Source organism: Osmerus mordax, chromosome 28 (assembly GCF_038355195.1).
Source record: "Osmerus mordax isolate fOsmMor3 chromosome 28, fOsmMor3.pri, whole genome shotgun sequence".
NCBI lineage: Eukaryota > Metazoa > Chordata > Actinopteri > Osmeriformes > Osmeridae > Osmerus > Osmerus mordax.
The window spans coordinates 6,883,797-6,908,831 of record NC_090077.1 but is presented as its reverse complement, the minus strand read 5'-3'; the positions used below and the strand labels follow the sequence as shown (position 1 = coordinate 6,908,831).

General features: G+C 44.3%; 2 protein-coding genes across 3 annotated transcripts; both read left to right on the top strand.

Moving 5' to 3' along the window:
- tncb (tenascin Cb) lies at positions 1-21,005 on the top strand. Of its 2 annotated transcripts, XM_067231390.1 has the most exons (22): positions 1-481; positions 718-1,938; positions 2,460-2,723; positions 3,074-3,189; positions 3,704-3,857; positions 5,519-5,788; positions 6,194-6,379; positions 7,661-7,750; positions 7,911-8,174; positions 10,934-11,209; positions 14,089-14,361; positions 15,693-15,815; positions 16,129-16,272; positions 16,508-16,627; positions 17,131-17,274; positions 17,508-17,638; positions 18,085-18,217; positions 18,388-18,539; positions 18,651-18,747; positions 18,939-19,100; positions 19,288-19,451; positions 19,601-21,005. In XM_067231390.1, exons 1-22 carry the CDS (start codon positions 1-3, stop codon positions 19,709-19,711), a joined length of 5,076 nt encoding a protein of 1,691 aa, XP_067087491.1. In that variant the 3' UTR covers positions 19,712-21,005. The 2 variants fall into 2 exon arrangements, with proteins under 2 accessions (XP_067087491.1, XP_067087490.1); XM_067231389.1 differs by lacking the exons at positions 10,934-11,209; positions 14,089-14,361.
- Positions 21,006-23,322: 2,317 nt separating this feature from the next.
- b3galt8 (beta-1,3-galactosyltransferase 8) lies at positions 23,323-25,015 on the top strand. Its single transcript, XM_067231485.1, has one exon. The coding sequence runs from the start codon at positions 23,450-23,452 to the stop codon at positions 24,428-24,430; it is 981 nt and encodes a 326-aa protein (XP_067087586.1). The 5' UTR covers positions 23,323-23,449; the 3' UTR covers positions 24,431-25,015.
- Positions 25,016-25,035: the final 20 nt, after the last annotated feature.

Sequence of the window (25,035 nt, the reverse complement as noted above, 5' to 3'; positions counted from 1 at the left end):
ATGGGGATGAAAAGCCTTCTCCTAGGCTATGCGACCGTATCGATCCTTCTCCACTTCTCTGGTGCCGGCCTGGTGAAGAAGGTCATCCGCCACCGAAGAGAGACCCTGATGCCCCCCACCTCGGAGAATGTCACCCTCCCCAACCCTGACCAACCGGTGGTCTTCAACCACGTCTACAACATCAACGTTCCCTCCACCCCCCTCTGCTCCGTGGACCTGGACTCCCCAGGAGCCACAGAAATGAAGCCCCACAACAAGGTCCCCGAGTCGGACCTGCAGCACATGGAGCACACAGTGGACGGGGAGAACCAGATTGTCTTCACCCACCGCATCAACATCCCCAAGCAGGCCTGTGGCTGCGATAACCAGCTACCAGATCTGAAGGATCTCCTCAACAGGATGGAGATGCTGGAGGCGGAGGTGTCCAGTCTGAGGGATCAGTGTTCTGGTGGGGCGGGCTGCTGTGGAGCTCAAGTCACAGGTATGCCCATCGCCATGGTTTTAGAACCCATTGACTGGGCATTATTATAAGGCACATAACATTACATCCTCAACCAAATGTCCATCAAAAGTCAGGAATGAAACCTGTTTCCCTTGCACCATACATGTACAGTATATATTCATTCACCAACTGAAAGTTGCCTGCAGACACCCTGCTCAACAGGTTCAATACTCAGTTTAAAGATGATTGTGTTGTTTACCTCTTTGCTTTCTCAGGTGAGGTGGCCACCAAGCCCTACTGTAATGGCCGTGGGAACTACAGCGCTGAGACCTGCAGCTGTGTGTGTGAGCCTGGCTGGAAGGGGCCCAACTGCTCCGAGCCCGAGTGCCCCAATGACTGCCAGGACCAGGGCCGCTGTGTGGACGGCAGGTGTGTCTGCTTTGAGGGCTTTGCCGGTGATGACTGCAGTGTAGAGCTGTGCCCGGTGGACTGTGGGGAGAACGGCGAGTGCATCGACGGTGCCTGCCTGTGTGAGGAGGGCTTCGTTGGCGAGGACTGCTCCCAGACCAACTGCCTGAACAACTGCCTGGGCCGTGGGCGCTGTGTGGACGACGAGTGCATCTGCGACGAGCCTTGGACGGGCTTCGACTGCTCTGAGCTCATCTGCCCCAACGACTGCTACGATCGTGGGCGATGCATCAATGGTACCTGTTACTGCGATGAGGGGTTCACCGGTGAAGATTGCGGTGAGCTCACCTGCCCGAGCAACTGCAACAACCGTGGGGTCTGCGTCAATGGCCAGTGTGCATGTAATTTAGGTTACAGTGGAGAGGACTGCTCCAAGCTCACTTGCCCCGCTGACTGCAGTGAGAGAGGACATTGCTTCAACGGAAGGTGCATCTGCGACCCGGGCTTCGAGGGTGAGGATTGCTCTATCCTGTCCTGCCCTGACAACTGCAATGACAGAGGCAAGTGTGTCAATGGCGAGTGTATCTGCGAAGCTGGTTACCAAGGGGATGACTGCGGCGAGCTCTCCTGCCCCAACAACTGCTTGAACCGTGGGCGGTGTATTAATGGCCGTTGCATGTGTGACAAGGGCTTTGCCGGAGATGACTGCAGCATCAAGACCTGTCCCAAAGACTGCATGGGGCGTGGAGAGTGCGTGGACGGCAAATGTGTGTGCTTCCTCGGTTTCACAGGCAAGGACTGCGGAGAGCTGACCTGTCCTAACAACTGCCTGAATCGAGGCCGCTGTGTGAACGGACAGTGCGTGTGCAGCAAGGGGTTCACTGGGGAGGACTGCAGTGAGAAGACTTGCCCCAACAACTGTCTGGATCGAGGCTACTGCGTGGATGGGAAGTGTGTGTGCTTCGAAGGCTTCACAGGCCTCGACTGTTCGGAGCTCACCTGTCCGGGAGACTGCCAGGACCAAGGTCGCTGTGAGAACGGAGTGTGTGTTTGTGATGAGGGCTTCATTGGGGAAGACTGCTCTGAGGGTAAGATAGCACTTGCATCATATGGGCTCTCAGAGAACCGCTTTTTTATGTTGTTTGTTTGTTTTGGAATTGTAAGATTGCAAGATTATTTCCTTGATGGTTAACTGTCAATGTATTTGGCCACAAAGTAGTAGTATTTAAATTAATGAATAATGCACTGTAATATGGGTGTGAAATTTTGACAGATGTTTTGACATTTTCCATGGTTGTTGGCCTTGGTAGATTGATGGCATGGTTTAGTTTATGATATTCCTTTCCGCAATGTAACTTAGATCACATATATGGAAATGTGGCTTGGCAAATGCTCATGGAAATTTGACATTGCGGTAAGTAATATTTCTACATGAATAGGACATGTCTTCTCCATTTGAAGTGGGTCAACATTTTTATCCTGATACAGTTTAGGGTTAATTTATGTTTCAATAAATCTTCAATACAACCAGGCAAATTGCATCAGCAATGTTATATATTTGCTAGAGGCCCACAGTGCATTGCTCTCTAACTTACCTTTTTGTCTGTAGTCTCTCCACCTAAGGACCTGACAGTGGTGGAGGTCACTTCAGAGACGGTGGACCTCTCCTGGGTCAATGAGATGACGGTGACCGAGTATCTGGTCACCTATGTGCCCACCGCCCCTGGGGGTCTGGAGCTGGATCTGCGGGTGCCAGGAGACCAGAAGATTGCCACCATCCGAGAGCTAGAGCCTGGTATAGAGTACCTGATAAGCGTCTATGCCATCCTCAAGAACAAGAAGAGTGTGCCCGTCAGTGCCAGAGTGGCAACACGTAAGTCCCTCCCTGACATCACAACTGTCCTACATCACAGCTGACCTACATCTGGAAATTACCTTCAAGGATAATACTTATAAAACTATATACAAAAAAGGAAAGATATTTAATAAATTTAGTTTATAAAAGTTTTTCTTAACCGGTGGTGGGACTCATGTCTCTGAATTATGTTAATTTAATCAAGCAATCAAAGTGGGTATTTTATGTAGCAAGCGTTCCTATGTTATTATTATGTTACTCTTGATTTACAGAACCCATGGTTGGATCTTGCTAGCTGTGAGCGTGTTGCTGGGGTTAAGTAAACGCAGCACCAAACCTGTTTTATTTTTTGTTCATATCCCCTTCAGATCTCCCTGAGCCTGAAGGTCTCAAGTTCAAGTCTGTGAGGGACACTTCTGTGGAGGTACAGTGGGACCCCCTGAACATCCACTTTGATGGCTGGAACCTCATCTTCAGAAACACCGTAAGTCAGCTACCCCCGTTGAGCACCCCCACCACCCCTCTCTTCCCACTATCCCCAGTTTGTTGTTAACAAATCTTTATATATTCCACGAGGATGTTGAGATCCCCAGACGAAAGCCTATCATTATCCACATTCTCCTGTGGTAGAAACCATTACACCCCATGGCAAACCCCCTACCCCTCCAAGCTCCAGTAATTGCCCAATGTGTCTATGTGAGACGGGGTCTATCCTGTGGAAAATAACTTTTAGGCAAACCAGTGTGCCAAGACTGTTGTCTCAAAGTCAGCTAAAACGCTTCTGTTGACAGCTCTGGTGACCATGTGGCAGCACAGAACGCAAAAAAAATGTCATGCTTTGTTTTCTTTTGCAAGAACTTATGTAAACTATAAGAAAATAGTACCTCTGAGACATGAAAAGCAACAGCTCATTAAAGTCAGTCTCCTCTCAGTACTGTACATTATTGCAGGGCCAGACTGTGTAGGGAATAATGACTGGTTCTTTCTGGTGCTGCTAGAAAGAGGAGAACGGGGAAATTATGAACTCTCTGGGTTGGCCCGAGACCACCTTCGAGCAGTCGGGCTTGGGGCCTGGTCAGGAGTACGAGGTCAAACTGGAGGTGGTGAAAAACAAGACTCGAGGACCACCAGCCAAAAAGAACGTTGTTACAAGTGAGTTTCTCTTTATAAAGTGATTTATCGTCAGTGACTGTTAAATTGCAGCTTTGGTGATGTGTTGATGCATGTTGAGCAGAGCCTGGCACTACAGTGTATGGGCCTGTGATATGTCATGCCTAAATGATGGATCTGAGAATAAGCACGTAATTTGAATTTCATAATTCAATCAGTATTTGAAGTTACCCATTTGATATGTGATCCTCATCTATGCTGGCTACACACAATTAAACCAGTAAATTAAGGCAATATATCAAAATATGGTAAAAACCTGCCGACATCAATCCTTATCCTTACATTCATAGCATATTCAAATGAAAATAATCCTAAAAACCCTCTTTTGCTTTTCTGACTGCCTGAGATTCACAGAGAATAATGCAGACATTAAGACACAGCTTGGAGCCAGCGATCACAGTTAAACACAAAACACATTTTCACCTTGATGTCAGGCATAAATTCAACCCCCCCACCACCTTCTGGATATACACTCCACAGCTTTCCTCTATCTAAGAACTGCTCATGTGCTCACTTTGAGTGATTAGTTCATTACAGTTAAGTTTCGTGCTGTAGCTATAGCTCTGATTTAGCAGAGGTAGTAAAATGTCACTGCGACTCCCTTTAGTGGGTTTACAGTTATGAGGGAATCATATCTCCATCAGGCTGCTATAAAGCCTATTGGTCTGTATCGCTATGAAGTACTTGAGGTTTGGGATCAATATAAGACTTGGCTTAAGGAGTAGAAACTCAACCTCACCTACGATTTTGGCCACTTTCCCCGACGTTGCTATTTTTAGATTACTCAAGGGTAGGTTAAAACAAGGCACCAACCCATTCAAATTGCTGAGAGTGTACTTTCTGTATAAGGTGAGGTGGAACATTCCAGACTAGAAATTGGAGCTGAACAGTTTTACCTTTCGATCAAGTGAGATTTCTGTTTTAACAAATCTGAACACAGCAATTTCAAGACGTCGAGCAATGTTCATATCTTCCCCTCCGTGCAATGCCATGTCCAGTGCTCTGTGTTTATTTATGGTTTTAAAATTGCCCACACGTTGCCAGAGTAAACTGGAGTATGAAAGGAAAAGCCTTTAGCTAACTCACATCCCTCATATATGTCCACTTTCGTGGAGTGCCTTGGAAACATGGTGAGGACAGACACAGTATATGCATGGTGAGGACAGACACATTATTGTACCGGAGCTCTTGAACATATCCAAATCTGTATCAGATGGCTACTCTGTACAGTGTTGAACACAACGGATCTAGAAGACACACATACACACACTCATGCTCCACTCAGACCCACGGAAGCCAGCCTCTCAGGAGACAATCACAACACCAGAACATTATACTGCCAGGCCACATTGGAGACAAATCTATGTTAAGCTGAAACGCAGATTCTCCTTTTTTATCTGCCTTTTGCAGAGATTTGACTTTCCCCTAAAGTTGCTTGCGTGTGACAAATCAATTTACCTTGTAGAAAAGTGCCTTTCATGGTTAAGGAGTCTTACAGTAATCCACAATTACACATATAACCTCATGAATACAAGAATATCTGCCTTTCACTTGTAGTAGCTGCGAGGTACAGTGAAGCACAATAAAAATACAGTCTTCATTGGCCTTCTTGACCTTTCTCTGTGTACATCTTTTCTGTTTAGTGATCGATGGCCCCAACTCAGTGGATGTGCGCGACGTCACTGACACCACTGCACTGATCACCTGGTTCCACCCGGTGGCCCAGGTGGATGGGGTGAGCGTTTCTTTCGGTCCCAGTAGCGACCGTGCAGACAGGGACACAGTGGAGCTGTCCTCCTCTGAAACCCAGCACCACCTGGGCCGTCTGCACCCAGACACGGAGTATGAGGTGTCGCTGATGGCACGCAGGGGGGAGATGACCAGCGTGCCCGTGTACGAGACATTCCTCACAGGTGAGGCAGAGGACATGCTTCTTTCACACCGTTGAAACACATCAAAGATGTTTCTGGTGTCTTCGAAAGAACATTGTGTACACACCATTCAGGATGGCTTGATTGATTTATCCAGATCCATACAATTGATCTGATGCTGATGCTTTGCTGTTATCCATTAAGCGATGTAACCATTGAAAACCAATTTTGATTTCCAACAAAATACAACCTAATGATTTCCTTCAATCTAAATGCTTTGACCCTCCTGCCATATTTATTAGACCTGGTCAACAAGCTGTACTGAGAGCGTGTTGGGTGCTCTGCTGGGGGTGGGGACCACACAGTCTGTGACTGTAAGCCGGTGGCGGTGTATTTATGAGGGGAGAGTCTCCCTGCTGATGTGCTGCATGTCTGGACGATTTCCAGACCTGGACGCCCCCAGGGACCTGCAGGCTACGGAGCTGACTGACGAGAGCATCACGCTGGAGTGGAGGAACAGCCTGGCCAGAGTAGACAATTACCGCATCAAGTACGGCCCTCTGTCTGGGGGAGACCATGGAGAGCTGATCTTCCCCTCTGGACCCCGAGACACCAGCCAGGCCAAGATCACAGGTGAGAACCCCTGAGAGAAATGATGGAGGTGATGTTCTAGCGATTAGCCAAACATTAGCATGACATCTGTGCAGAATCGTTTTGTGTGGCTTCAGTCATATGTTAATTCCCTCTCACTCTACAAAGGCAATGCACCCTAATTAGTATTATACTTATGTGTGTTTTGAGTTTACATTTGCTCTGAAATTTAAAGTTGAACTGCTTGCCATATATTACTTATAAAGGAGCTACTTTGTCTGTGATTAGGGGGAAGTAAATGGAAAGGATTATCCCTGTGCCAACTTTGTGGTGTCTTCCAAAATATTTAAATTCAATGCTCATATTTAGAAAAAGGGGCTTCATTGTTTTTGTGTGTGACAAAACATTATGCCTGACCACAAAGCCCCACTTTATTGGAAACAACCCCAGGGGTATTTTTTTTCTCCCATTAATTCCCTAAATGGAAATAACACTGCTGCTTGTTTCAGTGTGTATTCCTCAAACAAGAAAAGCAGAGCTTTTCTCATTCTCCTGTGCTTTCCCCATTATGTGGTCCTGCTTTGAATCAGACACATTTCTCAAAATCATGTGCCACTGCATGGAAGGATTAGACTCCCTGAGAAAAAATTGTTTCTAAATGGGTAATAGTGTCTTTGTCTGGCCCCATTCTTTGTCCTTGTGAGGCCCATCCCCTGTAAATACGGCAGTGTGTCTATTCAGCTAATGTCCCCCTCTGCTCTGCACACACCTCAGCAGTTTTTTCACACACTTATTATCTGTAATTGCCTTCACGCTTGTGATTTTATTGATAATGAGTTTCCTCTGCATTAGGTGTAATTTCATGCTGCAAGACTCCTGTGTGGTGACCTCTGTGGGAGTTAATAAAGGAATCAAAGGCATTTGGACCCAGAGCCAGAGTAATTGTCCAGGCTAAAGGGATCTCAACATCTCTGTGCATCCCCACAAATGGTGTTTCTATGCAACGTTGAGGCCCCGTAGATCCATCAATGCAAGTTCCAAATTAAGGCTCCACAATGAAGTGTCTTCACAATTATGCCTCATTCTATCATGCAATTAAGACCTACAAGAGTCTCTCTGACTCTCTCTTGTCGCTGAAGCTTCCAACAGCCGAACGATTCTCCGCGCAACTCCAAAACTCAGACATGGTCACTGATGGGTCACTGTGTGACCCATGTGGGGTCACACTGCAGAATCTTGGCTTGCGTGCAGATACCTCTTAGGATAGTAGAGTAAGAGTCTGAGGTACAGGGTAGTACAACAAGTGTTCCTTGTGTTGTGAAGGTCTACGACCTGGAACAGAGTATGGAATGGGTGTGACCGCAGTGAAAGAGGAGCGTGAGAGCCTACCCACAACCACCAATGCAGTGACAGGTAAGACTGTTTCATTACTGTATTCTGTTTAACTTGTTAAACATCTAGTTATGCTAATTGTGCTCCATATTCCAATATAAACTAGTAATAGGAAATAGTATCCAAAACGTCTGTCTGTGCTATTGCATCCCAATACTGATGTACCTGACCACTCCCCTAGCGCTGGATGCTCCTAAGGACCTGACAGCAACGGACGTGACAGAGACAACCATGACCCTGACCTGGAAGAGACCCCAGGCTAAGATTGATATCTACCGGCTAGTGTACGTGTCTGTTGATGGGCGCAAGGCCGAGGCGGTGGTCCAGGGGGGCAGTGTGACACACACCTTGCGGAATCTGAGCCCTGGCATGCTGTATACCATCACCATCACGGCAGAGAGAGGCCGCAGACAGAGCGCCTCCACCACCATCTCGTCCCCCACAGGTCAGTCAAGAAGGGACATGTGGTGTCTCACACCTTTGATTACAGGTCTGATAAGTATGAAAAACCCCGCTTTTATAAATTAAACATGACATGTTTCCAGTGTTCATCGTACATGTTTCGTACGTGAGACCGTGAGATTGTACATGAGAGAGCCCTTTCAGCCTCTTCCCAAAGTGAATTTAACATTCTTTTAGGAGTTTTTTGTGCTGGTTAGCTTGGAGAGTTTCCTCATCAACCATTGGTGGGTTTAGCTCTGCAACCATGTGGCCAGACCGAGGGAATGAATTGAATTCATTGTTAGCCTCCCCTTAACTCTCTCTCTGTTTTTTCTTCCAGTTTTTCATTTAAGGCATGCTGGTTCATTTTACTCTTCTGTATTGAAACAAGGAAAGACAAATAAGATGATTGTGATTTATTTTTTTCTTGTGGTCGGGGTTCTTCCAAACCAAACATTTCTGAAGAATATCTTTCAGTTATGTAACGGGTGCCCATTACGTGCATGGATATGGTCAGAATCGATATGGCATGAACCTGCTATGGTTCAGAACAACTGATCTTTTGTTTGGAAAGTTGCAGAATGTCTATGTGTGTTTGCATGATTGTGTGCCTGTGTGCATGTGCCCGTGCGTGCGCTAGAGCATGTGTGTCCATACATGTGTGAGCTCAATACAAAGCTCATTCATGTGATAATTGTTGGTGTGCGCCCACTCCCCTCTGGTTTTGTGTGATTTGACCACGATGAACTGTGGGCCTGTCAGATAAAAGGCCACATGCTGGGACCCCTGTTACGACATTGTCTCCGAAATCTCCACTCGTCTAATCCACAGCCACCGAATCTCGAAGCTTTATCATCTCCAGACACGATGTGCAAACACAGCACTGGCACGTTTGCTGGGATTTAAAAGGATTGTGGAAGGGGGGTAGAGGGTAGGGCGGAGGGGGGGGCTGAAGGTCCCAGAGCCCCCTTCAGGTCTGGGCTTCATTTGTGTTGACAATCTTCAGGCGTTGAAAGGATTACAAGAATATGAGTTCAAGTGTTCGTGAGACCCACTGGAGAGTGCAACGGGAAATACTACATCCTTGCAGAACAAGTCTGGATTGCTAAATTGATGAACCATGTTCAAGTACGGATTTTTGACAGCAATCTTCAAGTAATTCCATGGCACATTATGCACCACCCAGCCTGACGTGTTGACAATGTGTTGAAACAGGAAAGACAAAAAAAAATGGATTATCATAATTTAGGCTAATCAGGAGATTGACAGACTGGTTGAGTCTGGCCTTTGTGTAAACGGAAGGCCTGTGGAAACAAATGAAAAGTCTTTGACTGATAATATCTTAAGCACTAGTCAAAGGAGTCAATAACCAGATTTGAAAGATATCACATGGAGATGCATATCAGTTTGGCTTTGTCCATTTGCTTTACTGCTGTAAAAACAATAACCAACCCTCTCTGTTTTGATATGCCTTGGGTGGTATCACACCACCACACAAACTGAAAACAAAATTGTGTAACCCAAAGTCAAAAATTCTGTTATTTTGAATGAATACATTTACGTTGTGTTTGAATTAACATATACATCATGACAAATCACAAATCCCATTTTGGAACATGGAACACAATGCCTATCAAGTATAAAATGTAGGACTGCATGGGCCTGAGATTACTTTAGAAGGACACAAAATCAATTAAGTCATCATCACCACCTAACCTAGATCTATCCCCATCAGAATGTGTGGAGACCAGATCTAAGACCAATATCCAGCTGTTTATAAAAAGTGAAACCATGGTATAGTTATTGCATACAAACTCTAAACTAAACATGATTGGCCTTTATGGTTCATCAGTCTTAAACAAATTACTGAAATATGGTGCACAAACACTTCTTAAACCCCATTTATTTCCTCTGGGCTGATGCACCCAGTGCCCTAAGTTCATTACACACACACACACACACTCCCATTTCAGCTTTCATGAGCAGCAGTGAGTCTTGTCCCAGGAAAGGTCATCCACCTCATCCTCATTGTCTTCCATTCCATTTACCCTTCATCTCTCCATTTTCCGTCCCACTCCACTGTGAGGCGTAAAGGGAGATAATGGCAGCTTTGACGTGCCCTATCTGCCTCTCAGAATCCCTGAATGCTGACACCTCACAATGGGCCTCCAATTATAGGGTGCACGGAACTGCATGGCTTCTCTGCGGCTTTTGAAGTGGACTGTGTACTTCTGCTCAGGTAGACTACACCGAACCTTCAAAAAATTGATGGCTCGTTCAGAACCATTAATTTGAAAGCTGCTTTAAGGAGGTGTCTGAGTCAGTCAGGTGCATGCAGACTGCAGCTCTGTCCCCCAGTATGGAGCTACTGTGTAGCCCACCTCGAGCTAATGAGCGTGTTTGTTCGTTGCGGTCTTTTGTAATAGAAATGTATGGATAGTATTTCTCCAGACAGTCATAATCTTCTTTCTGAGTCATGGTGAAGTGTTTGAAACACAAATGAAATATGATCAATGTAAAAACATTAACTCCTTTTCCCCAGGGAAATATATTCTCCTCTAGGTTCATGGATGTTCTCCTCTCGTCGTTCATTTCTACTAAAACTGTTTTTTTTTTGGTGTTCAGTTTTAACTCTCTACTGTTGTGTCAGATTATGGAGGACCAGTCTCGGAAAAAGACCATGTATCATTGCCATCACTATCCCTCAGTGTTTGTGCACAATATGGATTCATTTAACATTCTGCTAATGTGTTTGCCATCTAGAGGAGAAGAAACCCGAAGTGTACAATATTCACATTTCCGACGTGTCGTGGGACAGTTTCCTCGTGTCCTGGCAGGCCGAGGAGGGGGCTTTTGAGGGCTTTGTGGTAGAGCTCATTGATGCAGAAGCAGGGGCCGAATGGCAGAACCATACCTTGTCTGCCAATGCCCGCAGTTTGGGCATCGAAGGCCTCACCCCCAGCACCTGGTACAAGGCCAGTCTGTATGGAGCTTACAGGGGAGGCCTTCTAGAGCCCATGTCTGCAGAAACCATCACAGGTATCCCACACTCTTGGAGGCCCCAAACTATTGTCTTATCCTCTCTTCATCTCTGCTCTTTCTTACTCTACCTGTTCCTTGCCGTGGTGGGGGTCTACACGCTGTACACATCACCATACAGTAGCCATATATTACTGAGCCATGTTCAAACCAGCAGCAACTTTTCTTTTAGCCTTAGAAGATCTTACCTGTCTTAGTTCATTGCTATACAGCCTCTGTGAGTGATTTCAATGACAAAAAGAGCCACGTGATTTACCTACAAGCTGTACGTCCTACTTACCCATTGTGGAAGCCAAATGCAGTCCCACCCAGACCAATCCCATTCATTTCCTCTGAGAGCCGTGGATCGGCTTTCCATCCTGTCAGTACTTGTCATGAATCCAGCTCCACCTGGACCTTTCTCTGATCATTCAACACCCATCTTGTAATCTGGCTTGTAAACTAAATCCAAACAGGTGCACTCTTTTATCCACCCAAGGCACCAATCATAGTCATTATCAATGCTTTACATTCTGGGAATTATAATGTGTTGACAGAAAAATTAAGCTTTACACAGGGTGTCTCTCATTAGGTTCTTCTGAATTAAAATGTTTCTTTTTATTTAATGTCTTTTAAAATATGGATAGTAGAATATATACAGTAGGTTCAATAAGTGTGGAGTTTGACAGCAACACATTCACACTGTCAATGTGAGACGTTGGCCATTTTTGTCAGTAGTGTTTTACAACCACCTGTTTTGGCATCTTAGGGTGTCAGCAAACCCAGGTTCTGCATTACTCACTACAGTAATACCTGTAATTCTAGGCCAGTTAGTGCCTTGATAACACCCATTCTCCCTATACTCTCTCAAACTCACTCACTCACTCTCTCACACACACACACATACACATTCACACACACACACACACGCATACATACACACACACACCCTATATTTTAGTTATTTGTCTTTTGTCTTTGTCTTGTCATGTCAGACAAGAATGTATTCTTCTTTTTTTGTTTTATCCTGTCAAAGATTCATAGATAGCATTTGAAAAACTGTGATCGCATATACATCTGTGATAACATCTCACATTCAGTACAACATCATAACTTTCCTTCTGAAGATAAACTGACTGAGAAAACGTGTGCGATTGATTGAGTGGGAAAAAAAGCCTGGGGCTCTTTTCTTACTTTCTGTGAGGGCTCTTTTCTGTATGCATGCCCATTTCCTCAGCCCTCAACTGCTTCTCATTCTCATGCTGGCATTGCTACTCAGGCCTGGCTTTGGGATGCCAGGGGCTTGCTGGGGCCCCAATGCAGAATATGGCATACACTCAAGTCTGCCCATTGTCTGCATGCTAATGGCTAAGGGGCTAAGGAGGCCAGCTCCACATTTACATTAGGACCACTCAGTCCATAAAACACTATAAATTATCCATACAAGCACTACATGTAAGGGGTGCAAAAAATAATACTTCTGTTCCTCCCTACTTAATGAGGCCTGGAGTACCTAGGTATTGTCAAGTCAGTTGCCTAGTAAATGGATCGGATGAGCTTTAAAAAAACACACAAAAAACAACAACGGTAAGGCGAAATGGTAAAAGTCTTACAGTCTTGCCAGATGGAGCCTCTTAGACATTGAAAAGGTTAGCTCCGTTTTAATGTAGATCAACACAAGCTGTTCCTGCTCCAAGTTATTGAAGACCCCATCGCCTTAGACTGGAAGACAGGAATTGTTACTGCTTTCGGGCAGACCCCCATTCAGCAAGGTTAGCTGGCGCCTCATACCTCTTCAAATAACAGGCACCCCTTTGTGAGTGTGGATAGCGTTCCCTGAAGTCTGGCTCTGTGGAGGGGCGGGGAAAAAGAGAAGGGGGTGTCAGTGGCTAGAATACGCCAGCTACCTCGAAGGCCCCAATCCCTGCTATCCCTCCCTTGCTAACAGTCCAGCCAGAGCAACCTGCCTGGGTAATGAAGAGTGACAGCTCCCCTGCCAGTCTTTCCTGCCACCCCAAATCCCCAAATAAAAGAACTTTGCCCAAGTTCAGAACCTTTTGACCTTTTTCCACGTTGGGTGTAGTGTTTTAATTTGTTTTCTCTTTAGGCTTACTCCGGCTGTGCTGAAAGAGCCCACTAATAGGGTACATCTCTTTATCAGCTACTTTTAAAAGCACTCTAGTCCATCTCTTCTTCTGCATGGATGTTCTCCATTAAGTGTGTGTAGCTAATTGGCTGCCATGTGGTGCGCGAGGAGTTCAGACACATCCTCTGCAGCAGTGCACTTCCTCCAGCAGCTGTAGGCTCCTGCTGTCTGAAACTATCCTCCTCCTCTTCTTCCTCCCCAGCCATTATTAGCTGCTGGTAATGACTGCATAACATGGGCAGCTTTAACAGGAACATCACATGTATGCACACAGACTCATCCCTGCACTCTGCAATTGAATCAATTAAGGGACTCTCAGTTGAAGTCAACATGATTTATATTAAATTCAGTTACATAACTGCCATTGGTATACTAAAAGCTCAAGGCTCATTATGAATTTGCTCTGGTTGGCATTGGTTATAAGTAATAAATGAATACTCTTTAATGTTATGAACGGTTTACTTCTATTTAACATCCACACAAGCAATTTTTAGCTGACACATTCAACAGCCCAAATTTCCCAGTGTGAGGATCAAAAAGTGTTATCTATCAGCTGTGCAACATTACTAACATATATACCATTTCCTGAAACTAATCTCTTTCCTTAGAATGAGTTATTGAGTCGTTGGTCTTGTTTGATAGGGCTTGACATACTCTAGTGGTCTCCTCCATGTCTTCTGTAATCTTGATCAAAATCTTCAAGTGCTCTTGAGCTCCACAGAGCAGGAAAACCATATGTTCCCCTGTCACCCAGAGGCTGAACCAGAGGTGGAAGAACTTCTAGTCTCCGACATCACACCAGAGAGCTTTAGGCTGACCTGGGCTGCAGAAGAAGATGTCTTTGATACATTTGTCCTCATGGTCCGGGACTCAGCCAACCTCGCTCAAGTACAGGAGGTTATCATAGCGGGCGAGGAGAGAAGCACAGTTATTACCGAGCTCTCTGAGGATACCGAATACCAAGTTGAGATCTCTGGGCTCATTTTGGAACGACGCTCCAAAACTGTGTCGGAGTTGGCAAGAACAGGTATATGGTATTGCAGTTGGGTAATGTCTCACAGGCCACTGTGGCCTATCTGGTTAAAACCAGACATTTTTATGAATTACTTCAATTTTGTAGATCTGTGTTGTGTTTTCTACTTTTTCAAAGTGTTAACAGCATGAAATTTGTGTCAGTCTTCTAACTACCAACAATTATCTGCAACATTGCAGCTCTTGTTGTTCACTAACCCAATAACCACATCGTGACGATATTGTCTAAGGCACTGAAGGCAGCCATCTGGTCAAATCAAAAGGATTATCTTTCGGAATTAAGTTTAATTAAGCCCTTTAAATGGAGGGTCCCTGGTTTGTCATGAATGTGATTAAGAACCACCCTGGTTGCCTTGCGTGCCTCTTGTCAGCAGATGTGCGTGATCTCTCTCCTCCTCTCTCTCTCTCTCTCTCTCTCTCTCTCTCTCTCTCTCTCTCTCTCTTTCCTCTATCTCTCTCGCCTCTCTCTCGCCTCTCTCTCCCCCTCTTCTCTCCCTCCCTCTCCGTCGGGGTATGTGTCTCATCATGGTCCTGTCTTCTCTGTGTCCTGTCATTGTCCCGTGTGTCAGCCCTCCTGAATGGCTCCAGTGGATACAGTCAGCAAGCCATCTCATCTAAAACCAACGCCAGTATCTGACAACACGCTTTCTCTGTCTGCGTAAACAAACACTCAGATTGGGATGGTAATGCCCTTCAAGGCTGTCCAGAGAGAGCCGCTCAGGAGATTTATTCAACTCTTCATTTTGTTATTTTCCCAGTTTGTCGCTATCCGGTGCTCACCTATACAATGTTGTCTTTGGCTATCCAGCCCTTGGGTGTCTCTCTTCTTTTCAAAAGCGAGACTTGTCTGCGTGTGAAATTAATTGGTGTCTGTGGCCGCCCCCCTGTTTTCCCCCCAGGGGGGGTATGGCTTTACTCTTGGGTTCGATGGCGCATGTTTCACTTTTGTGTGCCTGGAATGGGGGCAAGTTAATCTCCCTGGGTCTGTCACGCAAGATACTGTGGCTCAGTGTTGGTGACAGTCGACGGAGGTCCTGGACTCCTCCAGACTTTTTGTTTCAGCCTGTCTCCCTCTTCATTCTCTAACCAAATGGGTTTTGTTGATGTCACTAAAATAACATTTGTCCATTCTTGTCCAATTCATGTTTTGCCTGATGGTCTTTAAAAAAGCTTCACATTGATACTCGTTTAAAGAAGAAAAAAAGTATTTAGCATAAGTAACTTTAGCATATTATTGTATTCTGTGTCTTACTTCCTGATAAAGCTTCAATCACAGATTCTCTACCTGTTTGTTGTCAACTGTATCTGTTTGCTATTCTGTGCCAGGCCTTGGCTCTCCAAAGGGCATCCGTTTCTCGGATGTCACTGATACCTCTGCCACAGTTCACTGGACAGTGCCCAGAGCCCGAGTAGACAACTACCGTGTCACCTATGTGCCCATTCAGGGAGGTGAGTGCCAGTCATTTCCTAGACCGGCTTGTTATTCCACCAGTACACTGATTTATTACAAATTAATATGTTTTATTTTCATATAGGTAGTTATCTTCTGGGTAAATCTGTTCAACGCAATGCTAGTTCACTGCTAGTCTCAGTCTGCCCCCTGGTGGCAAAAGTGCAGAACTCGATGTAAAGTCCAGGGTGAAAGTGATCCCTGCATTTAGTCTGCAGATTACTTCAACTGATTCAAAACATTAATTGTGATATGCTGATCAAACTGAATGTGACATCACATGTGTATTTTTTATTGTGTGTGTTTGTTCAGGAAGTCCAAAGACTCTGACGGTGGATGGAGCCGATTCCCAGACAGTCCTGCCCAACCTGATCCCAGGTGTCACGTACCAGGTCACCGTCATTGCTGTCAAGGGTCAAAAGGAGAGCCAGCCAGCCTCAGACAGTGTCACCACAGGTGAGACTGCGAGTCTCACACCAACACACAACACGCACCCTATTATCTTATCTTGTATCTCATGACTGTGACAATGAGCTTAGTTTCCAATCATTCAACGTTTACCATGCTGGCTATTGAGGCTGATTGTTCTGAGGTTTAACGCCTGTGCAAGTATGGATGTCTTTTGCCTCTTTACAACAGCATTCAACAGTCATGATTGTCGGATGCTGTTTGACGTGGTTCTGTTTTACAGCTCTGGACAAGCCTCGTGGCCTGACGGCAGTCAACATCACAGACAGTGAGGCTCTGCTTCTATGGCAACCTGCCATCGCTACTGTAGATGGCTACGTCATCTCCTACAGCGCAGACACTGGTACGGTTACAAGACACACACATCCCCCCCCCCTCCCACACACACACACACACTGTCAAACCTGATAAGTTGAAGGTGCAGTTTACTCAATTGATCCAGTTCTTCAACTCGCAAAGTTGTAGGCAATACATTTTATCAAACCAGTTGAATAAACTTAACTCATCATATTTGACAGTGCAGGAACATTCAAGCATTCAAATGGATCCGTACACACATACAAATACATCCATGCATGGGATAGTGACACAGACTTACACACAGAGGTGTGAGTGGCAGCTCTTCCATCTGGTTTGACTGAACGTGATGAAGGATTATAAGAGGGAAGACATTATGTATAACATTGCGTGTGTTCAAGTTCACTCCATGTTTTTCGAGGGTGGGGGTAAATCTGCTGTGAGTAAGTCTACAGATTGATGTAATCTGCTTATCTTGAGCATGCTGATCTATGCCTGCTGTGTGTGTCTGTGTGTGTGTGTGTGTATGTGTGTGCTTGCATTTTGCAGGGGCCCCAGTGATGGAGAGAGTGTCGGGCAACATTGTGGAGTTTGAGATGAGCTCCCTCACCCCCGCCACACACTACACAGTCAGGGTATATGCAGTCAGGGATGCTGCCAAGAGTGCTGCTACCACAACTGAGTTCACCACTGGTGAGTGTAGGCTGGTGTCAACATTAACAAGAACGCTCACTCAGCATAAGAAAGATGCTAGTATCAAATAAAAAAACACATTCATAATTCAATGTGATAATACATTATTATGAAATAATGCCTAACTACTAAAGACAATTCAACCCCAACTCTCGAAAGCCCTTGTTGGTGTATCTTCTCTGCTGGCTGCCTCCTGACCTCCCTCTGACCCCCGTCTGCTTGCTCTGCTCCAGATGTGGACGCCCCCCAGGACCTAGCAGCCAGCAACGTCCAGACGGAGAGCGCCATGCTGAGCTGGAGGGCCCCACGGGCTGACATCACAGGCTACATCCTCAGCTTTGAGTCTGTCGACGGCACTGTCAGGGTGAGAGTGTCAGAGGGGTCAGGGGTTGACCGTGAAGGGGTAGAGGAGGAATCAAGGTCCGAATATACAGTAGAATGGTATTGTTGGGATCTTCCACTTGTTTTTCGACCAGTATGTACTGCTGAATCTGCAGCAGACACACATTTCGAAGAGTTCAACCCCAGGAGTGTTTGTATGGCTCCATCTCATAAGAGTAAATAAACACTTAACGATCAAAATGGACACTGTTGTTAAATTAACACTTTCAAAAACATGTTTCAGTATTTTTGTACATTTGTTTAATATTTTTTATTTCCTGTATTGACCGATTTATTTATCGATGTACTTTGTATATTCTTACTGACCTGTCTAGAAAGTGTTACTGCCACTTTAACAGTGCATTTTCTACTTTACTCCTCTTTACTCAATCCTACTCTACTCTACTTTCCTTTACTCTACTCTGCTAGGAGGTGGTCTTGAGCCCAACAGCCACCTCGTACAACATGGCCCAGCTGCACGCCTCCACCGAGTACACAGTTCGCCTGCAGGCCATCGCCGGGCCCAAGAGGAGCCGCCTCGTCAGCACTGTGTTCACCACCAGTGAGTCCAGCAGAGCCCAGTCCTCCTATCAACCCCCTACTGGGACGATATCTACTCATCTCCTCTTAGTCAAGCAGATGCTGTTGCTCCTTAACTAATCCTGTGTGTGTTTGCGTGCATGTTTGTTTTTGTTTGTTTTTGTGTGTGCGCGCGCGTGTGTTTGCCCGTAGTTGGTGTGCTGTACAGACACCCCAGGGACTGCTCCCAGGCCTTGCTGAATGGGGACACTGTCTCAGGTCTGTACACTATCTACCTGGGAGGAGATGAGGGCCAGCCCATACAGGTCTACTGTGACATGACCACCGATGGAGGTGGATGGATAGTAAGTCAGTTGCTAATGTCAAGAGCTAAACTTCCAAAGCTCTTTGGTATATAATTTTCATAACGGTAATTGACATTTGTAATGAATGACTAACATAATTTACTTTGCCAGGTTTTTGTGAGGCGTCAGAGTGGAAAACTTGAGTTTTTCCGTAACTGGAAGAACTACACTTCAGGCTTCGGAGACATGAATGACGAATTCTGGCTTGGTAAATTCTGACAAATATTCCAAAACGTGCAAATATCAGAGAAAACAGTTTCTCCACATGCAGAAACTGTTTATTCAATCCCAGAATGGTGCTTCTGCCCCAACTGTACTTTATGAATGACTACAGTACATTTACTAGAACATTTTAGTCATTGTTTACACGTTTAACAATTTGCCACAATTTATGTCCAGGTCTGTCCAACCTGCACAAGATTACAGCAGGTGGTCAATATGAGTTGCGTGTGGATCTCAGGGACAAGGGAGAGCTGGCGTACGCCCAGTATGACAAGTTCTCCATCTCTGAACCCCGCACACGCTACAAGGTGCACGTTGGAGGCTACAGTGGTACTGCTGGTAAGCCCGGTTCCCCAGCATTGTACAGTGAACACAGAAAGGTTCAAAAGTGGAGTAAAAAAGTTTGCTTCCAGTTGTTAATTGAATTATGGAAATGCTTGTTGACAATTTCAAGCATTTAGTATCTGTAAGTAAAGTATCTCTTTCTCTTTACCCTCTCGATGCTTCTCTCTGTCTACCCCTGCAGGTGATTCTATGACGTACCACCATGGCCGTCCGTTCTCAACCTATGACCATGATAATGACATCGCTGTTACCAACTGTGCCCTGTCCTACAAGGGTGCCTTCTGGTATAAGAACTGTCATCGCGTCAACCTTATGGGACGATATGGAGACAATAGTCACAGCAAGGTAAGTTCAAATAAAAATCCTATACAAGCACTGCTGCATGCATATTAAGACTTAAGAGCGATATTTTAAAAAACTACGATCCTTGAACATTTATGCATTTTGGTTACTATGTATTGATTTTATTCTGTAATAACTCTTCTTATTCCCAGGGTGTGAACTGGTTCCACTGGAAAGGCCATGAGCATTCAATTGAGTTTGCCGAGATGAAAATCAGGCCGTCCAACTTCAAAAACTTTGAGGGAAGGAGGAAACGATCATGAACCACCTGGTCCTGTCCACCTCACCCCTCCCTCCCACCTCCATGACCCCCACCTATGTCCTCTGCCCCTGCTGAATCCACCCCCACACCCTGCAGCTACCAAAGTCACTGCCAAGGGCCCTGTCTTCTCTACCTACACCCCTCCACCTGCTCACTCACTGATAAAAGCACAAATACACTACAAAAACTAAATGCTAAACTACAAACCCCACAGTCCCGCTCCTTCCTGGTTGTGTGCAGTAGAAGTACTGTCTATGCCAAATCTGATGTGGATACATGGACTTAAATGCCACAAACCGAGCCCACACATGGATTCAACATACACCAAAGACAGTTTGTCCCGTCCGGCCACAGTCATCCATAGGGTCATTGCAGAGAGGGCACGCTGTTTACATGTAGTCTTGTCTAGTGTCAGGGCCTCTTCACTAATACAAGTAACCTCTAAACTGGATTATACAAATGATTTTCTTTAAAGGAATACTTTGCTTTGAGCACACACAATCATTTTAATTCAAATATACTAGTATAAAAGAACATGATATTTTCCTCTTCAGCATCCTCTTATTCAGACGTATATGTTATGTGAAGAGTCTCTAGTGTCATTTAATTGCCCTTGTGCGACATCCTCATTCCATCTCCCCTCTTTCCTTCTCACTGTTTCACCTCCTAGTCCCTATAGCAGATCAAAAATGTCATCTGACATTATATATGGGCATGAACAAAATACACATTAGGGAAATCATGTGCTGCATTCTGTGCACACAATTATGAAGTTTCCATGGATTGTGTGGGCCCTGAAGGCACTGTGCAATTGTCTCACACATGTACTGTGTACCTGGGCTACTTTAAAGTTACCATGCATTTAGACCCAGGACAGATAGGAAAAAAGTTACTTTTCTTCTTTGTTTGACTTCCTTTAGAAATTCCAAGGCAGGACCTATTATTCAATATATTAAGAAATGGATGCTTACATTTTTGCAAAATGTGAATACATATATGGAAAGTCAGAATGGAATATTGATTTAAGTTCAATGAAAACAAGTAATGGATGTTCAAGATTTTCCATTCTTGTTGACATACAGTAGGTATGTTTTGTTAAGAAACACTTTGGGCAGACCAAAAGTAGAGAAGTTGTTTGTCCTCCCACTCCATCTGTTTAGACAGAAGACTAAACCACTGACCCCTATGGAATACCTGTGTAAATTAATGATTTTTGGTTTGTTTTCGATTATTTGTGTATGTTTATAACTGCGTGAACTACAGGTGTTTCTCTGTAACCGGTATTACAATAAAAACAAATTTGTTAAAATTCCGGTTTACAATGTCATATTTGATGCTGTAAAATCCTGGCCTTTATTTATTTTTTCTTTACGTGTGTTGTAGGATAATGAGGTACGCTACGGGGGAGACCGGGGCTGCTTGTCACACATTTTACTCTCGCCAGTATTTCTCAGCACCAGTAAACTATAGAAGCCGAATTTCATTATTGGTCCAAAGCTTAAGGTCTTGGATGTGAATTAATATAACTTTTATCGACATAACATGTTTTAACATGTTATGTTGATACAAAAGTGAGAAAGTGGGGGTGGGGTTGGTTGTCACTGTCAATGCTAATGCGACTTGCAACAAGAAATTATGTTTTTTTCTTAACCTAGAGATACCAAACAATTACAAATGTTCTTAAAACAAGATGTAATGTGTCAACCAATACAATTTCTGCCATATTTGTTTAAATCCCCTTGTGTTTATTGCATGTTTATTTATCCACAGAAAGAGGCAGGCATAGAAATATTAAGGCTTTCAATAAAGCAAAACATAATAAAAATATACATAATACAATAAATCCATCCATCCATCATCTTCCGCTTGTCCGGGGGTCGGGTCGCGGGGGCAGCAACCTAAGCAGGGAGGCCCAGACTTTCCTCTCCCCGGCCACTTCCACCAACTCTTCCTGGGGGACACCGAGGCGTTCCCAGGCCAGCTGAGAGACATAGTCCCTCCAGCGTGTCCTGGGTCTTCCCCGGGGCCTCTTCCCAGTAATACAATAAAAAACATGTTAAATGTTAACAAACATTTCTGTTTCTTATATACTATTGTAATAATTGGACCAATACGCTGTTCCTATTGGTCCAGAAGACGTTCTCAAAAGTTAATAAATCCGTTTATATACCTCCTGAAAGTTCGCAGAGGTAAATAAACGTTTTTACGGACCTAGCAACAAGCGGTTGCCTTGGAGATGTAGCCATTGACCTTAACAACGTGGCATCTACTCGGCAACAAAGTAGCCTAAATTGCCTAGCATCTGATAAATGTAGCCTACTGAAAGTCTAGCTATCCTCTTCTGCTCTTAAACAAAAGTTACAAAATAGAGATAAGTTAAACATACAAAGTTACAGAAGAAATTTTATGCAAAAGAAAATAGTTACTATTACCCATTGAAATTTGAATTTATTCTCTTGTGCCAGGAATGCTAGCTCTATTTCCATACTGACAACATGAATGAGCTCAGACAGAGGGCACACATTTGATTAGAACTATTTTACACAGCGCCCCCTAGTGTGGCTGTAATGAGCTCTGTGACAACCAAACGATGTCAGAAAATCCCTTATAGCCACAAATGAATTGTATTGAAACTACTCTTTATTACTCATATTATTAATATCAATCTTAACATTGTGTTGATATGAATTGTATTGTGTGTGTGTGTGTGTGTGTGTGTGTGTGTGTGTGTGTGTGTGTGTGTGTGTGTGTGTGTGTGTGTGTGTGTGTGTGTGTGTGTGTGTGTGTGTGTGTGGTAAACATCACGTTAGAGTTGCTGCTGTAGCAGATTACAGCACTGGTCATGTATTGTAAAATTTATTTCGGGATTTGTGAAGTTGGGTTGTATGAGGGACTACCGTTCTTTGTGCAACTTCAAATGTCGAACGAAGTTGGAAGTTGTTGCGTCCCGTCTGAAATCTTCGACCCGCATGTTTTGCAGACTGCACTTCGTTTTTTGTTGACCACCTCGTAGTTTTTATACCAGAACGAAACTATCTTTGGTATCATTTTTTCCATAACTGGCGCGTTGTTTGACAGTTGCTCTTCATTGGTTGACCTGCAGTTTGATTGGATGGATGCTGTCGCTTCAAAACAACGTGGATCTAATTTGATTGGATGTTGTGCCGACAGCACGTACACACACACACACACACAGACGCACACATACACAATGAAAGATACAGAGCGTTCCTTAATAACATACTTTTTAATATTTGGGTTTTGGGGAAAGGAGCAAGTCTTATCAAGTCAAAAGGCTCAAGTCCAAGTTAAGTCACGAGTCATTGATGTTTAAGTCCAAGTCGAGGTGCAAGTCTCTTTACATTTTGTCAAGTCGAGTCCAAAGTCATCAAAATCATGTGACTCGAGTCCACACCTCTGCAATTGCCGACGACAAAACTAACATTTGAGTATCGGCGGTATTGTTTGCAATTTATCAGTAGGTCTATATTCAATATAATTAAATACATGTCCTTTTTATGAACACACAATATTCCTTCGCCTTTGCACAATGTTTCTTCTTGTTGTTTTGCGGAAGTAATAACTCGTTCGACCTGTTAGCGTGTACGGTGGTACTATATCTAGCTTATATTGTCAGTTTTCTCGGTTTCTCCGCGTCAGAACTATTCGGACAATGCAAGAAAAAAGATTATATTGAAGTAACCACTCAAGATTTTGAATTTATATATAATATATTGAAATGAATGACTCTTTAAGGTTAGTGAAGTTTCTCATCGTTGCAGTAGTCCTCACCTTCTCTGGAAAGATATTGTTGAGCAAAGTCACTCCTTCCAGAAGACGTGACTCCACAACACTTAATCCCATATCGCAGGAGCTTTACCGGGTAATATCTCCAGAAACGTATCACTATGTGTTCAACCAGTCTCATGTATGCGTGGAAAGAAGCCCCTTCCTGGTGCTAATTGTTCCTGTAGCACCAGGAGACAGGGATTCAAGGGATGCTATTAGAAAAACATGGGGATCAAAGAATTTGATACCAAACATGGATATTCTCACTATGTTTTTCCTTGGTATGCCCAAGGAAGGCCTCAGGTCCAACATTCAGGCGAGCCTGAGGAAGGAAAGCCAGGATCATGCAGACATAATTCAAATGGATTTCCTAGACAGCTACCAGAACCTGACCATCAAAACCATGATGGTCATGAACTGGCTGGCCACACACTGTCAGACAGCCTCATACGCCATGAAGGTTGACACAGACATATTTGTCAATGTGTTCTACCTTGTCAATCACATGCTGCGGGACTCTCCTAGACATGAATTCATCACAGGGTCAGTCATTACTGATGGCCGCCCTCGGAGAAATAAGAAGAGTAAGTGGTATCTATCAGAGGATATCTACCCAGAGGATACATTCCCTCCTTATGTCTCTGGTGCTGGCTATGTCTTCTCCATGGACCTGGCCAGGGAGATATCCTGGGCTTCCAGGTTTGTTAAGATGATCCCCTTGGAGGATGTCTATGTGGGTTTGTGTCTACGTGTGGCTGGTGTGCGACTCGTGTACTCTCAAAGCTACTTGACCCTGAAGAACCTGTTTGAAATCCGTCGTTTGGAATATAATAGGTGCACCTATGCCACACGTGTCATTGTCACTGGCTTTAAGCCACAGGAATTGCTTCACATTTGGCATGACTTTCATAAAGGGCACCTCACCTGCTGATGTTGAATCCATAAGTAGTCTTTTGAATTGAGAAAAACACTTGCGTAATGCCTTCATGATGTACAAGAATGTTTACAGTAGCAAGACTATATTCTTTTGCTATTTTCCTATTGCCTTTAATAATATTTGCACCATAAGCTGAATGGAAAATTTACATTTAATAAGATACTTAAAATAAGCAGAGTAAATCATGAATAATAAACTACCTCTTAATTACACGTTACTTTGATATCAGATTCAGAAAAGCACGTGTTTTTTTTCTTGTTCATTTGTAGCTTGGCAAGTCATTATATAGGCTACTGTATGTTTAGATCAAGCATGCTTTCATGGTGTAGTTACACTTGATAAACAGCTGATGGCATAATATAACCAATCATTCCTGTAACTGTATGTGACAAGTAAGAGAACTGAGCATGGCAAAAGAGTGCTGTCAGAATCAACTTCTCTTGTCTGGCTGGATGTCAAAATCATACTCAGGTCTGGACATAGCCATTGAGGGTTTATTTAGCACTTTTTAAGTAACTCATGAAATGTTTGTTGTGCTATGTACAGTGTGTGTGTGTGTGTGTGTGTGTGTTAGGAGGATTGGGGGGGTCCTTTGATGC

Excerpts from the sequence above, each read along its gene's own strand:
- tncb (XM_067231390.1), top strand. The coding sequence starts at position 1 with ATGGGGATGAAAAGCCTTCTCCTAGGCTATGCGACCGTATCGATCCTT. Across the intron at positions 11,210-14,088 it reads GTCTGCAGAAACCATCACAG|AGGCTGAACCAGAGGTGGAA; the intron begins GTATCCCACACT and ends CCTGTCACCCAG. Across the intron at positions 18,218-18,387 it reads CAGCACTGTGTTCACCACCA|TTGGTGTGCTGTACAGACAC; the intron begins GTGAGTCCAGCA and ends GTTTGCCCGTAG.
- b3galt8 (XM_067231485.1), top strand. The coding sequence starts at position 23,450 with ATGAATGACTCTTTAAGGTTAGTGAAGTTTCTCATCGTTGCAGTAGTC.